The sequence below is a fragment of the Lepidochelys olivacea genome (genome assembly GCF_965140295.1).
Source record: "Lepidochelys olivacea isolate rLepOli2 genome assembly, chromosome: 1".
Lineage (NCBI taxonomy): Eukaryota > Metazoa > Chordata > Testudines > Cheloniidae > Lepidochelys > Lepidochelys olivacea.
This window is the reverse complement of record NC_140411.1, coordinates 344,325,546-344,342,410: the sequence shown is the minus strand read 5'-3', so window position 1 is coordinate 344,342,410 and position 16,865 is coordinate 344,325,546. Positions and strand designations below refer to the sequence as shown.

The 16,865-nt window shown below is 48.3% G+C and overlaps 1 protein-coding gene across 6 annotated transcripts in view; it reads left to right on the top strand.

The window, feature by feature from the left end:
- Positions 1-16,865, top strand: part of PFKFB3 (6-phosphofructo-2-kinase/fructose-2,6-biphosphatase 3) — a 100,784-nt gene that overhangs the window by 50,603 nt on the left and 33,316 nt on the right. For 4 of the 6 annotated variants that reach the window (XM_084651877.1, XM_084651876.1, XM_084651880.1 and 1 more), the window contains exons 4-15: positions 357-423; positions 1,076-1,150; positions 1,698-1,754; positions 4,761-4,885; positions 6,487-6,694; positions 6,955-7,101; positions 7,680-7,784; positions 9,411-9,540; positions 10,257-10,319; positions 10,558-10,622; positions 12,089-12,262; positions 13,590-13,612. In XM_084651877.1, the coding sequence (XP_084508003.1) occupies positions 357-423; positions 1,076-1,150; positions 1,698-1,754; positions 4,761-4,885; positions 6,487-6,694; positions 6,955-7,101; positions 7,680-7,784; positions 9,411-9,540; positions 10,257-10,319; positions 10,558-10,622; positions 12,089-12,262; positions 13,590-13,612 (1,239 nt within the window). The remainder of the gene's footprint in view (positions 1-356; positions 424-1,075; positions 1,151-1,697; positions 1,755-4,760; positions 4,886-6,486; positions 6,695-6,954; positions 7,102-7,679; positions 7,785-9,410; positions 9,541-10,256; positions 10,320-10,557; positions 10,623-12,088; positions 12,263-13,589; positions 13,613-16,865) is intronic. The other 2 variants (XM_084651878.1, XM_084651879.1) reach the window with 1 other exon arrangement.

Sequence of the window (16,865 nt, the reverse complement as noted above, 5' to 3'; positions counted from 1 at the left end):
GAATAATATTTAGCCTGCAGAGTGGCTGCATGTTCACAGAGCGCTATAGCTGTTATCTAACCAGGCGCTCACAGGAAGTCAGGATTGAGGTCCCCATCTGCAAAATGGGCAAACCTCATGGATGTGAAGCCACTTGCCAGTGGCCTCGCGGTAAATGCCAGAACAGGGGCTTTTGGCCGCACAGCTCCGGACCGTCAATCAGGGGATGTCAGTCCTTGCACATACCAGGAGTTGTGGGTTGTGGGAAGGTTAGGAGGAGTTGGAACTTTAAGGCTTCTTCTTTAGGACCAATCCACTGGGTCTTACAAGCATCTCTAATTACTTAAGAAACACATCTCTCTCTTCCTCTGCTACAGACAATGTGCCTTAGCCGCCTTGAGAGACGTCAAGTTGTACCTGTCGGAGGAAGGTGGCCAGATCGCGGTAAGTTCAGATAGGGGTCTGCTAGTTGAAACAAGAGGCCTCTTTCCATCCTCAAAATACTCCCTTGTCAGTGTGTGCTGAGACAGTCCCCCAGTGAAACTCCATCCTGCGGCCCGTCTTCTACACACTGGAACAGTGCCTGGGGGAAGAGGCCATTCCCATCATTACCGGACTTCAGATTCTGTTTTCCTTAGATGCTCCCATCACCACAGTATCGAGAGCCTCACAAACCTGAACAAAGTCTTCCTCACAGCTTCCCTATGAGTATTCTACCTGCTGCCTGTAGGGTGAAAACAGGCTGAGGAATTAAGTGATTTGACCAAGGCTACAAAGGAAGTTTGTGGTGGGAGAGCCAGGAACTGAACCCACAACTTCAGTGCCTTAAGACCATCCTTCCTTGCACACTCCATTAAATCCACAGGATCCCTTTTGCTCCCTTACTTGCCTTCTGAAGGTTTTTACTGCCATGGTTTTGTTCTAAGATAGAAAGGCTTAGAACTGAATACTGCCTTAAGTGATGAATTTATTACTTTTTTTTTCTGATTCTAAACCCCAGCAAATATATTGTCAAACAATATTCCCCTCTTCCCCTCCCCTGAAAGCTATTTAAATGTCCCCTGAAGATGACCGCCCTGGCATTTTTATTGTATAGGTTTTTGATGCTACCAACACAACAAGGGAGAGAAGAGGAATGGTCTTAAACTTTGCCAAAGAAAATGGGTTCAAGGTCAGTATACACCAGACTTTTATCTATCTAAGGTATTTACATGGCCTGCGTTACCATAGTATCTGAGTATCTCTCAGGCCTCACAACACCCCTTTGAGATGGGGAAGTGCTGTTTTACAGATGGGAAAACAGAGGCACAGAGAGACTTAGGCCCTAGGCCCAGGTCCTCAATTGAAAGTATTTAGTTGCCTAACTTGGGAGTGAGGAGTCTAAATACCTTTGAGGATCTGGGCCTAAGTGCTCAGGGTCGCACAGGAAGTCTGTGGTGAAGCAGGGAATTGACCCTGGGTTTCCAGAGCCCAGGTTAGTGGGAACCAAGCATAAGAACATTTCCACCCTACTCCCCCCTAAGATCTCCAAGCCAAGGAGAATAAAATAGATGAGCTGGTGAGAGGGGAAACTTTCTGCCATATGGTGGATTAGAAAATAGTTTTGAAACAGTCTACTCCGAATTGCATGGAGTGGTTAGAGGAGACATCAGGCTGGATGTAATAAACTCCCTATGTTTCACTGCCAATCTTCAACTGGCGTTTGCCTTGTCTTCCAGGTGTTCTTCATTGAATCTGTTTGCAATGACCCATCCGTGGTTGCCACCAATGTTATGGTGAGAATGGAAAGCTATTAACTATTTCTAAATCCTGTATGTGCACAGATTGTATTTGACCCTAGCTGGTGATCTGCTTATTGTACTTCAGCGGCACTGGGATAATTTACACCAGCTGAGGATTTTTAGTTTTTATCTGTCTCGGGGCAGAAAGTGTGTAAAGACTGTCTGGCATCAGCCACTTCAGGACTATGCAAAAGCGTTTGAATACAGCCTTCACTTTCAATCTTTTCTGTGCTCCCAATCCCCGTTCTTTTAATACGTACTGCCATACCTCAGCTTTTGAACAGTCTCTTGGAGGAAGCCCTGCAGTGTGCCAGGACCCCCTTCCCCCCGGCTATGGGGGTCTCACTGTTCCTTCAGAGAAGGCCACACTGCTTCATGGCCTCCTAGACTGAGCTACTGGGCTCCAGCAGCCCTGCTCTGCTCAGCAAGTCCAACGGAGGTAGACTCCTGGTAGAGATGTGTATTCTCTTCAAGGACTGATGCACCCCAGCTGGTATTTGCAGTGCCACCCCCAAACAGCATTTTCAAAACAGAGCAGGGTTTATTAGTCAAGTGGAACACAACATTGGAAGTTCTTAGGTTAGCACAGAGAAATGAAGGTTAAAGGGTAGTCCATCCTGGTCAAGCCACAATTCACCAGCCAAGCTCTGGTGAACTCCATTTTCAAGCTCTTTCTCTCGTTGACTTCCTTCCTCAGTCCATTCCAAGCCCCGAGCTTCTTCCAGAAGCCATCTCTTATCCCCTGCTGGTCATGTCTGTCCTTTGTTCTCCAGGCAGGATCATGCTGAGTTCACAACCCCCCTGGCCAGAGCTTCCTGCTGGTGAGACTCACGTTATGAGTCACTGGAGCTTGCATTGTGTTTCTGGACCCCTTGTAGATCTGGGCTGGTTTCAGCCAGTTTCTTAATGACTCTAATTGTTCTACCCAGACAGAGGTGACACACATCTATATTTTGTAGTCTGCCCTGAGAGCGAACTTAATCCTTCTCCCACTACTTAGTAGCAATCCAAAGTATGGGGGAAACTGAGGCACACGTATGACTCATAAAAATATTACAAAATATTGCCACTTTGTCACAATAACTTAATAACAAATGTGCTTAAGTGGCTGGATTATAAATCCCGTTTTCAAAAATGACCTTGAAGCCCAAATCTCAGTGAAAGTCAGTGGGACTTAGGCTCCTAAGTCATTTCTGTGCTTTTTGAAAACTTTACTCAAGGTCTGCTATTAAACAGATGCACAAGAAAAGACAGTAACCCAGGCCTCACTGTGCACGTTTTTTTAGCTAGGGAAGAAACATTAATGGCATGCAACTTCCTTCTTGAGAAACTGTCTTTCTGATGTATTGCCCTGCCTGTGCCTGTGTCAGAAGAGGTGACCCCCTGTCTTAGGGTTGGCCAGAGCAGAGAGGGGCTTTTTTTTTGTTTCTTTAATGAAAATTCACTTTCCCTGCTAACCTGTTACGAGGCATTGTTCCAACTGCCAATCTTATCTCCAGTTATACATCACAACTTTCCAAGTCGCTTTACAGCACCTCAGACTCCATTGGCTGGATGCCAAGAGTTCAAATGGTGTTTGTTCCTAGGTGACAAGGTTTTAGGGCATGGGTTTGTCTTGTATTGGTGTCTGGTGTCACCACAGATTAAGATGACTCATATCTCCCCTTTCCATAGAATTCCCTTAATGGTACTTGCTACCTACACAGTGTTGAGTTACATCCAGACAGATAAGGGTGCACCTGGGAACATCCTACACTTGAATGGGGCCCATCTTGTCACCCTCATACAAGCACAGCTCCTGTGAAGAAGTTCAGTGGGAGTTTGGTCTCCATGGGCAAAACCTTGGAGCGGACCAGATTTCTCTCTCTCTATCCTAACTCTTGATTTGGTTATTTTCCTTCTTATCTCTATGGATAGCGTACACCTTATTTTACACAAATCAATAACTTCCCTTCAAGTTAATTAATGAGGACGTGACTGGAGATAAAATTGGCTCCTACATGTATGTCAGTTTCTGCTTCACCGGACATTACAGATTAACAGTGTGTTAGTGCTCAGGTGCCATATAAGAAAATAAATTGTAGTAATGACAGCAACGACACAAGGCCCCGATCCTGCGAACAGTTCTGCACACACTTAACTTTACTTACATGAGGTGTTGCATTGGCTTCCATATTACTGACATGTGTAAGCCATTGTAGGGTCAGCGAGTTTGATGTAATTGCAACACCAACACTGTTAGCTGCAATGCCAAAGCTTGGTGCTGCAGCATCAGAAACTTAGAATAAATGTTGGATGATAACATTGTGGCCTTACCGCATGTGTCATCCAAGGATCCTAAAGCAATTCACAAATGCTAATTAATGAGGCCGGGGGAGGAAGTAAAGTACTATTACCTCCGTTACGCAGATGGGGAAACTGAGGCACAGAACATTTACATTATTTATAATGCAGTAGGTATTCATGGATTAGGACCTCATTCTGCTCCGTGCTGTACAACTATCTTGCCTAAGGTCACTTGCTTCCCATGTTCCACTCTAACCACGTAGACATCACTGGTTCTCTTTACAAGTAGTTGGATGGTTTATTTTTTTCCCTTAGTATGGGTGTGTTCAGCCAACTTGTTAGGGAGCTGTGACTGTCACTGGACTCGCTTCTCTTTTCTTGGCAACAAAATATTGAGGCTAAATCACTGAGAAACACTTGAGCTGGGTAGCCTTTGATTCTGAGAGGAAATGGTAACCCAAGATACATGCTGCAGCCATGCGTTTACCCACCTTACACTTACCATTAGTTCTTACTTCTTTTATAATGCCAAAATTCCAGCTGTAAGTGGACTCTTTGTACATGGCTCTTGGAAGGCTTTTGACACCTGATATTAGAACAGCCTGATTGTTCCAAGACATATCGTGTTTGCACTGTCATTGACTGAGATGCTAGCTTTTGTCTGTACAGAAAGCTTTCTGATGACTCACTGATTTGCTTTCTGTGTTCCTGCAGGAAGTTAAATTGTCTAGCCCAGATTATAGGGACTGCAACTCAGCTGATGCCATGGAAGACTTTATGAAGAGAATCAATTGTTACCAGGCCAGCTACCAGCCGCTTGACCCAGATAACTATGATAGGTAAGGGGTTTTGCTTTGAAAGAGCATAGATCTGTATTTCAGTGTCTGTTTGAAAAAGTGAATTTATTAGAAGAGAGGTGGGCAAACTACGGCCCGCAGGCCACATTTGGCTCGCAGGACTGTCCTGCCTGGCCCCTGAGCTCCTGGTCCAGGAGGCTAGCCCCCGGCCCCTCCCCAGCAGCCACGCCGCCGCAGGGCAGTACTCTGGGCTGCGGGGCTGCCCTTCATGTAGGGCAGCACGGCAGCGTGTCTGGCTCTGGCCGGGCAGCGCGGCGGCCAGACATGCTGCTCTGAGCGGCATGGTAATAGGGCTGGGGCCGGGGGGTTGGATAAGGGGCAGGGAGTCCTGGGGGGCAGTCAGGGGGCAGTTGGGGGGGGGGGCGGTCAGATAGGACAGAGGTTTGGTGGGGGGCAGTCAGGGGACAGGGAGCGGGGGGGTTAGATAGGGGGTGGGGTCCCGGGGGGCAGTTGGGGTGGGAGGTCCCGGGAAGGGGCCGTCGCGGGACAAGGAGCAGGTTGGGGGGGTTGGATGGGTTGGGAGTTTTGAGGGGGGCAGACAGGGGGTGGGAAGTGGGAGGGGGCAGATGGGGCCAGTCTGTTTGGGGAGGCACAGCCTTCTCTACCCGGCCCTTCATATAGTTTCATGCCTGGATGTGACCCTCGGGCCAAAAAGTTTGCCCACCCCTGTATTACAATAAAATTAAGAGCGAGCCCCAAGCTCTCATTCTAAACTCAAGCCTCTATTGGAGAACCAAGAAGATGTGGGCTTTTTCACCATCCTTTATGCGTTGTGGCTCCAGCATGGAACCAGAGGACCAGAACATCCTGCGGAAATTTTTACATGCGATTTCTGGGCCGACCAGAAGCAGCATGTGCTGATCTTTTGAGGCTTTCAGGCTGGTTTCCAGACCCAAGAACTTTGGAGGGGCAGCTGAGATTTGGGGTACTTCTGTGAACCTTTTGACATTATCCCATCAAAGCTCTGTAATATTGCGAGCCCTGGGAGGAAACCGTCCCCTACCGTAGATCAACTCTCCAGCCAGAGCAGACACCCAGGAGGCCGTAGTCATCCTAAGTGATTCTGGATAGAGTCAGTCAGATAAATATTGCAGTGCTGCAATATTTATCTCCTCTGCATCTCCATTTGGGAACACTTTTTTTACCATGAGTAACTCCTCCCTTATCCTATGACTTTCTGCACCTGGCGTGGGGCAGCAGGTGGCTTTCTCTGGGCCTTCAGGGTTTCAGTGTAGTCAGTCATTCAGTGTGTGCTGTCAATCTCAGCTGTCCCGAGGTGTGAAAGCCACATGGGGGATGCTGCCTCATCCCAGATCTCTCGTACAATGGAGGCTTGTGCTAGCTACCAGCCGTGAGCCTGGAGTCAGAATAATCTTATTTAATCTTTTTTTAATGGAACAAGGAAAATGGAGATCACCTGGCCAGTCTCAATGTAGCAGTGGTTTCAAAGGAAAGCCTTACAGCTACCATGGAATACCCCTGCAGCAAATCCTTTTAACATGGGGATTATATCCCCTTGACATTTATTCTCGAGAGTTGCCTTTGATTCATGTTTCCACTGCTCCTTGCTGTGTTTTCCGCAGGGATGTGTCTCTGATCAAAGTGATCGACGTTGGCCGGAGGTTCCTGGTGAACAGGGTCCAGGATCACATCCAGAGCAGGATTGTCTATTACCTAATGAACATCCACGTCCAGCCACGCACCATTTATCTGTGTCGACACGGCGAGAGTGAATTCAACCTCAAAGGGAGGATTGGCGGCGACTGTGGACTCTCCAATAGGGGCAAGAAGGTAGGGGAACAATATCCCTCTTGTATTTGGGCAAGTGGGAGCAAGCCCCTGGTTGTGTAATATGCCGTGTGTGAGACAAGGTGGCATCAGATATATATACTTGGTGTAGGCCTGAATGTGTCTTCCGAATTGGCAACATTTCAGTGCACTACCGGTACCTAAATGAGCTCCTCTGAAATCAGGGGTAATTAAGCAGGACCATCTGGAAGCCCTGGGTAACAGAGGTTCAGTAACCACCCTTTGTGTTTTATCTCCTTTAGTTTGCCAGCGCATTGAACAAATTTGTTGAGGAGCAGAACTTGAAGGACCTCAAAATCTGGACCAGCCAACTCAAGAGGACAATTCAAACGGCGGAAGCCCTCAAGCTGCCCTATGAACAGTGGAAGGCGCTCAACGAAATCGATGCTGTAAGCATCTTAACTGGCTTACTAATTGCCGACTCTCACTGAGTGGAGCAGTGAGGGCACTGGCCTTCCACCTCTGCCCAAATGTCACAGTGGAAGCGAGGTTTGCCCGCTCCAACACACTGTGACCTGGCCAGCTCGGCTGGTTTTGTCCAGGAGAGGCTGGAGCTGTAATAGCGAGCATGGGAAGGGGAGGGCCAGGACCGAGGTGCGGTGGAAGTGCTAAGTGGGGGAAGCTGACTCCGTGCCTAGCTCTGACAGCCATTGCTGACATTTCCCAAGCAGTGACATCAAACCTCTCCAGAGACGTAAAGAGGCAGTATTGTTTCCCGGCCTGGTTTTGGCAGCAAATGCGGTGCTGCCAAAGAGCTTGTTAGCTTTTGTCTCTAACCTACTGATTTAACATTGCTGCCACTGGGGCCACTGTACGGCTGAATTCTTAGGGGCTCAAGTGCAGTCTATTCTCTGTGTGCAGGAGAAGGGTTTGCCGTAAGGCTGCCTGGTACCTGCATTGGTTGGCACCTGCAGCTCTGTTGTCTGAAGCCCAGTAAATAACTTCGGGGGATGTCTTGTTCCCGCAGGGTGTATGTGAAGAGATGACTTACGAAGAGATCAAGGCGCAGCACCCGGAGGAATATGCTTTACGCGATCAGGACAAGTACTATTACCGCTACCCTTCTGGAGAGGTATGTCTGCAGAGAAACCCTCTGGAACCTGACTGGTCTAAAATGCCACATACTTTCCTATCATACCCGTATACCCTTCTGCACTGCATCCAACCTAGAGGGCAGAAAAGGAATGGGTCAGTCTAGGCTTTCTGAGTGCTTTGAGTCAAAGCGGTAACTAGATGTGAGTGCTGACCCCATCTGGGCGCTTGTCAAATTTTAATGGGCTAGTTCTGATACCTTCGTCAAGTTGTTGGGTGGTCCCGTTGATTTCATCAAGACCGCTCGAGGCATAAGGTGCTGCTTAACCTGAGCAAAGGTATCTGAATCTGGCCCTATATTTAATGTAAAATAGTATCTTCCATCCCAAAGGAGTTCTCTTTACTGCCCTGCCCTAAGGCACCCTCCTGAGGCTGATGGTAGCATTTCTCCAGAGCTCTCTGCTGACTGGGGGAGTGAGCTGATGGTATGTTTTTAGCGGGTGATGAAGTGATTTGTGGTCATTGACATGGGAGTTTAGTTCAGTGCCATGGAATAAAGATAAAGATGTATGAGGAATATCCACCAGCTCCTGGAAAAATACAGGCTTGTGGATTTCAAAGTTATGGAATAGTGATGTGCGTAATATTGACTGTAGGGGCTAAAATTCCCACCAGCTACCACTCTTGTTTCTGTTCTCCAGAGTATATGGCTCTTGTAGAAAAACAAGCTTCTGAAACATAGATATTCATTATCCTCGAAAACTCCATGTAGCTTAATAAACCCTTCCAGTATCCAGTGCAGATATGAAAGCAGAAGTCTGTCTGTTGCTGAGGTTCTTTCTCCTCCCAATACCAGAGCAGAGAAGTGACCTTGTGTTTAGTGTTCTGTCATGAGATGTGGTGTGTTCATTTTAGAGAACTGCTGAAATTACTTGGAAGGGGTGGCTAATGGGCCATAGAGCCTTTTGCCACAAGTTCACCTGTTCAAATCCATATTACTCGTGACTGAAAGTCAATTCCTAGTGGGTAGATGGCCACCATGCTGGCAGTCTCTGCAGAGAAGCCAAGGACCAGATGTTCCACTGAGCCAAAACTATCTCCTGATTCGTAGAGGGTGGTCCCTATCATTCAGAGTTAAAACAGGTTGGCGGTGTGGGGGATCTCGCACTGTCTCTGCCTCCTGTACTCTGACTAGATGGAAGACCTCAGTCTGTAAGGCTGTTTGATTTAGAACCTTTCACCAAAGCTAAATTCATTTTTGAGCGGAGAGATCAAGGTTCAGAACAGATCTGCTTAAGCAGAAGGGCACAAACTCCAGGCAAACTCTAGCTGGCATTGTGGAAAGGTTGGGTGGATCTCAAATGATGGTGGTGATTCTTCTGTATAGTAGGAGAGGAGGGTTGTGAATATGTCTAGTTTAAAAGAATCCAGTAGGAGAAGGAAACACCTCTTACTACAGACCTCATGTAAAGCATCATTTCAACAGTGTTCCAGCTGCTTTTGTCCTGTAAGCCGTGGGTACAGCTCCAAACTCCAGGAGCTTTGGGGGGTTCCCTTGGTTTAAAGCATGAACTCAGTAGATGGATCAAAACGGTGGCTTTGCTTTTGACTCCTTGTAATTCCTGACTGTGCTCTGAATTTATCTCTCGCTCTACTTATTTTGCAGTCATACCAAGATCTGGTGCAGCGCCTGGAGCCAGTCATCATGGAGCTGGAGAGGCAGGAGAACGTCCTCGTGATCTGTCACCAGGCTGTGATGCGGTGCCTTCTGGCTTATTTCCTAGACAAGAGCGCGGGTATGTGACACACACCCCGGCAGTCTTAGCCGGAGGCAGTTGGGTCCCATGTTGCTTCCGGCTGCTCTACATTGGGCTGCCAGGGGAGGGCGGATGGGGGTATTTTACAGAAGCTCAGAGAGAAAGGGATTCCTTGCACACGCTCCTCCAAGGAGTTCTCGAAGTTGGATGGTGCTGGGAGTGCTGCTTGGTGCACACAGTTCTGTGTCTGCAAAGACTGGGCCATATGACGCTCGTGGTATTTTAAGTGGAATTGCACCAGCCTGAGCCCCTGCTGTATCATGCGGTGGGCTGGTCACTGAGAGTGTAGGACCTCTCCTGTGCTGCTGGTCCCTGCTCCAGCTTCTGGGCTGCTGCAGTGTCATTCCTCTGAACATCTTTTGGAACCCTGGCACCACCAAGTGAGCTCCAGGGTCGGCCTGAGGAGTCCCCAAGTTGCCGAGGAGGGGGCATTCAGTCTCCCAGTCCGGTCTACTGCTGAAGTGGGAGATTGGAACTAGCCAGGGGCGTTGGGCCAGCTGTAGAGAGGAGCCCTGGGTGGACCCTTGTTTTGCCTGTGCTTCGGGTGACCTAGGCAGTGTGCTAAGTTATACACGGGGAGTCCCACCGGCCTCTACCGAGTCGGTCCATACATCTACAAACCCATTTGCAGACGGGACTCTGCCACTTGTGCTGTCACTAACCTCCCCTCCCCCCCTTGTTTGCCCTTCCTCCAGCTGAAATGCCCTACCTGAAATGCCCCCTTCACACGGTGCTGAAGCTGACACCTGTGGCCTATGGTAAGTGGAATGTTTTCCCTTGGCGCGCTGGCTAGCGCGGTTGGGTGAAGTGTTTGCTGATGGTTACACCTTGGTTCAGGCTAGATTGTAGGCTCTTTGGGGCAGGACTGGAGCGCTCTTCCTGTGTTTGTACGCTGCCTAGCGCAGTGGGTCCCTGATCCTAACGGAGGCCTTTGGGCTCTACCCTAAAGTAACGAGGAACCATCAATTGCTCACGGTCTCTCGCTCCTCACTGCAGGTTGCCGAGTGGAGTCCATCTGTCTGAACGTCGAAGCGGTGAACACCCACAGAGACCAGACAGAGGTGAGTTGTGCTTTGCTTTAGATCTCTGTCACTCTCTCTCCTTCCTCCTAATGTGAGCCTGCAACAAGGACTTCAAGAGGGGCTGGGGGTTGAGGATCGCTGGGCTGGGCACCATGAGCAGCCATTTGAGAACCGGCTGCAGGAGTTGCAGGCAGATGAGGAGGCTTCAGAAATTAAAGACCCTAAAACCCCCAACCTGCCTTCAGGTGCTTCCCCTACATTCTAGAGCCCTGATCCCAAGCGCACTGAAGTCAATGGACAGACTTTCATCGGGCTTTGGATAAGGCCCTCTGACAGCCAATGAGCCTAGACTGATAAATGCCTGAGGAGGAGGCAGGGAATGATTTCTCCAGTGCCGTAGTTAGGGCCAGAGCCATCAGGCCACGTTCCTTGTTAAGCAGAAGGGGTGAGTGTGTTGTATGCTTGTGGAGGGCTAGGGGAGAGGAAGGAAAAATGTTAGCAGTCTCCTTTGGGGAGTGAGATTAATGTGCTGTGGGCATGTAAGCTAAGCAGGGTTAAGCCTGGTCAGTACGTGGCTAGGAGACCTCCAAGGAACATGTAGGTGCTATGAGCAGTGGTGCTGATGATTTAGGAGACGGCATACTTCCATGGCCTTGGCACTGAAGGCATGCTCCAGCATGGTGTTCGGGGATGCTGTGCTGATAGATCCAATTTAAATTGTCCCCCTTTCAGGTGGCTCTTTTTTTTCTTCACTTCCTGTCCTAAACTGCATTGTAGGGTTGCCAGAAGTCAGCCTTTCCCGCCTAGAGGTGGCTGCATAGTCGGCAATGGGTGAAGCAATTCCTGGCTGGGTAGCGTAGACCAAGAGCTTCTGAATCCTTTGACAGCTGCTGTATTGTAGCAATGGGTTCTGCAGCAATAACAAGAGCTAGGCTGTGGTGATAACATAAAGCTAGACAAGCACAAATTGCTCTGGTTATTCTCCTAATATGCTGCATGGGTAGCTGTCCCTCCCTTTCATACGGGAAGTGTGGGCAGTTCCAGGAAGCGGAACATCCCCTAGGTGAGCATTAAGCTCTTTGCAATGGAACTTCGCTGGCTGCTCTGTCCAATTGCTGAATCAATCGCTCTCATTGGCTAGACTCGCGCCCTCCTGTGCTTCTTGCTTTTGTGCTCCCCTCTTGCCTATCTGCTTGGGTCAGCAGGAAAGATCTTGAGAAGGAGACAGAAGAGCCTTCCTGTTCTAGTCAATTATCGCTGCAAGTCGTGGCCTTTTCTGCGTAGAACCAGAAGGGTTCAGAGTATAGGGTTTTTTCCCTTGGAACGTCTCTCCTGACCTTTGTGTTGCACTTGGTGATCAGGGACATTAATGCATCAAACATGCACCATGTATGTAGATGGTTTTTTTTTTTTTTTTGGGGTGGGGAAATAGAGGAGAATTTAAAATTGCTTTTTTTCATAACTTTCGCCTTCTTTCTTTTTGTCTTTGTCTTGCTCTAATTTAGGAAGCAAAGAAGGGACCTAACCCGCTCATGAGACGTAATAGTGTTACCCCTCTAGCAAGCCCAGAGCCCACCAAAAAACCGCGCATCAACAGCTTTGACGAGCATGTGGCTTCTTCTGCTGCTGCCCTGCCAGTCTGTATGCCCCAAGAGGTGCCCACGCAGCTGCCTGGACAAGTTAGTCGAATTCTTCTTCTTCTCTTTATTGTTGTTCGCTTCTTGTCGCTTATTAATCAAAGGAGCAGCATTTGATTATTTTAATTATGCTGCTGTCTTCGAGCTGCGTTTAGTTAGTTTACCACCAGCGCCCTCCCTTCTATTAAAAGCACCTAAAATTAACTCACTCTTCAGTCTCTTGCTTCTTGGGACCCTTGGAAGCCCAGGAAAATCCAAATCCAGACTGAACTGAGCAGCTGTGTTGTTGAAATTTAATATTTCTCTCTGTCCCCATTCAAGTGCCTCTGAACTCAGCTACTGTGCAAGCTTCTAAATGGGTGCCTGGTGCTGGTTTGCCCACTCGCATTCCAGATCGTTCATTGGCCTCTCCAATCCTTCCTCCTCTGGGATCTAGCTGTCCCATACTAGGTTGGAGTTTTGTTCTAGGTGCTGCAATAAAGGAGTAATTCTTGGCATTATCTGAATAATGACCTCTGGGAACCTATACCCTGGCCGCACCTGCCTCCCTTCCCATCACTCTCCCAAGAACCCCAGCCTAGCTAGAGGTGGGGCAATAGAACAGCCAATGTTGCCTTTTTGAACAGCAGCCCTAATGACCAGCTGTCACGGAGTCAAACTGGCTTTGACGCTATTGGCTGTGACTTGATTCGCAGCCTGGCCGGAACCATCTGCTGTGTACCCTTGCGCAAATCCCAAGGGGACGCGTGGGCTTGCTTGCTCTGTCCATTGTAGAGGACGGAGCTCCTCTAGGGACATTGCTTAGTGCTGCCTTCTCCCCGTGATTGCTCCTCTGATATTTAATAGAGGTCGTAAAACTCCTTCCTCCGAGTCAGTTCCCCCCACAGTTAAAGATCTGGGGTGCTGGCTACACAAGTGCCCGTAAAAGTGTATCTCTTCAGGCTTAGAAGCGACCTTAGTTATAGATGAATAAGAGCCTGCTGCCTGGTCTGTCTGCTCTTCCTGTGCCCTGTGGTCCATGTTAATTCCCTGTTGCCCTCTCCACTGCTTTGTAGGCCAGTCCTAAAAAGTAAGGCTGCGAGTTCCTATTCTTGCAGGCTGGGATGAATTGCTGGAGATTCTGGTTGGTGGCTGCTTTGCACTAACATCTGGTTCCCAATTAGCACTAAAGGAGATGGTTAAGGAGGCCTCCAGTTTTGGTGTCCTTCATGGTACCGCTCCTTCCAATTAACCGTCTGCTCAGCTTCGACCTGAAATTGCTCTTTGGTTGGTTGCCTCTCGCTGATTTCAAATGACTCCCTTCCTACATGCACTTACTGATTACTGATGCCTCTCTTTCCATTTTCTCTATCTCTTTGTCTCCTTGCAGCCTTTACTCGGGAAGGCGTGTCTGTAAGTATCTTCTTGTGAGTTTTTCCTTTCTGTGTCTCCTACCTTCCAGCTGGCTTTGTTGTTATCTTTGTTGTTGCTGCTGCTGTGAAACTAGATTGAGTTCTGGATTTTAATTCTGTGGCTCCCAAGTCTTCCTTCATAAGGGGGAAATTCATGCATCTTTATGGGGGGGAAGATGGGGCCATCAGTGGTATTCAAACACTCAAGGGTCTTGGATCTGATACTGCTCTCCTCCTGATCTCTCTCCTCCTTTTTGTCCCCCTCCTGCGCCCTTTCCAAGCATTTGGTCAAGGACATTGGAATCTGTTAAGGATTCTCTTCAGTGCTTGTACCCTCTAATCTGGTTTGTAGTTCTGGTTTGTCCTTCCTTCCTGCCTGGGTGCTGGCTTGGCTTCCTGTTAGCTGTGACACTCCTACTTCAGTAGATGTGGTTTAGCAGTGTCTAACTAGAAGGTGGCGAGAGGGGCTGCTTTGCCTCTGGTGCAATCGGCCTCCACCCTCCCCATCCCATGTCTAGTTAGTGCTGTTCCCTCCTGGCCAGGGACGGCTTGTATCCCTGGCTCGTGGAGAGACTCCCACACAACAGTGTTTCCACCTCCTTAGAATGCAACCAGTGGGAGCAATGTTCCCTCTCATTTTCTCCTTCCATGTGCGGAATGAATTTTATGTGCAACACCAATATCGAGGTGATGTGCGGATGCGCGCCAACTGTGCAAACAAAAAACCTGAATTGCTGATCGGACTTAGCAGCTTTTTGTACCCTTCCACTAAAGGGTTGCTGTTGCTGAAGCTGCATCTGCAGTTGACCTTGCTATGTATTCATTCTCAATAATCTATATATTATGTATTACTTTTTGCTAAAAAGTAATGCAGGGCCTTGTATCGTTTTCTGTTACAAGAGCTATGTAGATAACTGCCATTTAGCATTTGAATTGTCAGAGTTTTCTAATTTGCAAGATTATATTATAACACTTTCTGCTAGGGAATCAGATCATGGCTTTGTGAGTAATTGAATAGGACAACACTGAATCTTTTCCTGTGCCTCTGGATATATTGAATATGTCAAGGCACCAAATCCTGTTACCCTTCTGTATAACCCAGCCAAACCGGTGTGGGTCTACTGCAGAAACAGTGGGCAGGCAGCAGTGGGGAGGGGTGTCTAGCCCTGCACACCCCAAACTCCCCACTGCTCCCATCCACCCCCTATAACCCCCACCTCACCTTACACAGCCTCTTCGGGATCCAGGCCCACCTTTTGCTGCACGTCTGCACGGCTCCACTAATTTGGTGCGCGGCCCTTGATGCCCTCTTTTGCGGTTGCCCAGACGCGCACCTTAGAGGAAACACAAAGTGTGAGGTTGCACCAATTGAGCTTCCTGGGGAGGGTCCTGCTTCATGTTGCTCCCCTCACCCTAGAAGGATTTTATCTCCTGTCTCAAAGGAGGCTGTTTAGACTTTGGCTGGGAGCTGTCGGGTCATGGTGTCCATCTACCTACAAAACTGTGACAAGCAAATCGGGATTCGAGGCTTCTGGGGAATAGAGTATCCATGTTGGCTTGGGGATAGTAGACAGTAAAGTAGACCCCTCCAGCTATGGTCAAGAATATGATTCTTGACATTGTTGTATCTGTGCTTTGAATGACTGCCCCTAACTCCTGCTGCTTTTATACTCCATACTGCGTGGCTTTCTACAGATCAGTTGCAGAATAACCGAATGTTAGTTAGAGGGAGCCTAATTGGCACATACTGGTGCTCTGTAGTCTGCCAGGGGACAGGTACAGCGTAATGGTGAGAAGGCATCAGTTCATCATCTTACTCACTGACTGGATCAGCCTGAGTCATAGTTAATGTTGCATCTCTGTCCTTGTTGTTTTCAGGATGCTGGGATTTGCTGTTAACTAAAATGAGCAGTAGCAGAGGCAGAATTCAGTTATGCTTGAACACACTGACGAACCTCATTAATTCTTATCATCTCCCTCTCATCTTGTGATAGTCTAGCTAAAATATCAAATCTAATAGCCTCTGTGTTGTTGGGAAAGGGAATAGGTCACGTTAGCAAACCTGGGCATGACATTTTGAAAGATTCTCGTTTGTGGGCAGCTCAGCTCTTGTATGTTAAAGGACAAATGCAGGCTTGTCTTGATTTATGTTGATTTGTCTACATGGCATGCACGGCTGCTTTTTCCTTTCCTTACTGCTTGTGAGGGTGCTTCTTAATATTGTCCACGTTGTAATCAAAAGGCACCGAACAGCTTGATGCTGACCGTGCCACTGAAAATGCCCCCTCTGAAGCAGAGGTTCAAAACCTTTTTGGGACAGCTAGCTCAGTTTGCCAGGCCAAGAACTCTGCTGAACCAGCCGATGCTCTCCAAGTTCTGACAGTAGTTGCAAGACTAAAGCTTAGGGCAGACCAGACTCCATTGTGGCTTGGAGCTTGCCTTGCTGACTGGCTGGTGGCACCTTTTATGCTTAGGTTCCTCTTCCCTACCTTAAAGGAGCTAAGGCATTCAGGCCAAATTCAGAGGTGATGTGTAACTGGCATGTTCATCCAATCCCATTTTAGGCTGACTTAGACATGTGTCTATCATCATACACCCTCCTCCGTGATCCAAATCTCTATGAGCATCTAAGTGGCTGCCTTAGCGGCTAGAAGAGAGGGCAACTTGCACGAATCATAGTCAACCCTGACTTTTACCCCTATTTGGGGATATATGTTACGCTAATGTACACTCCCTGACTCATTTTGTTCGTGGGTGTAAGTAGGTCTGTGGTGGAGTTGAGGGCAGGTGCTCAGCTGATGTAAATGTGTCGCAGTGCCATTGAGAATCAGTGGAACTCTGACCACTTACCCCCGTTGCGGATCTCGGAGCATCTAATGTCCCTTCCTTCCGACTCTAGCTCCCAGAGCCTGAAGCATCAGTGGCTGGGAACCACCATCCTAGTATGGATTGGATTCTTTGTTGTTAATAGGATTATATGTAACCTAGAAAGCAGGCAAGAAATAAGGTCACATACCAGCAGCCTAGCACTTTTGCTGGGAATAGACTGTAGTAAGTGCTCATCACTGTAGGATCTAGGCACTGGGGAGCAAATGTGGAGGACAGCTGTTGCCTTTTGACTATAATGGTGGTGTGTGCGTGTGTGTGTGGGGTCTTTTTATTTGTTTTGATCCTGAATGAACTTTTATTAAATCAAATTTAAAGTCTCTTCCCCTCCTCTCCCCTTCTCTCTTTCCCCTTCACTTTTCACGCTT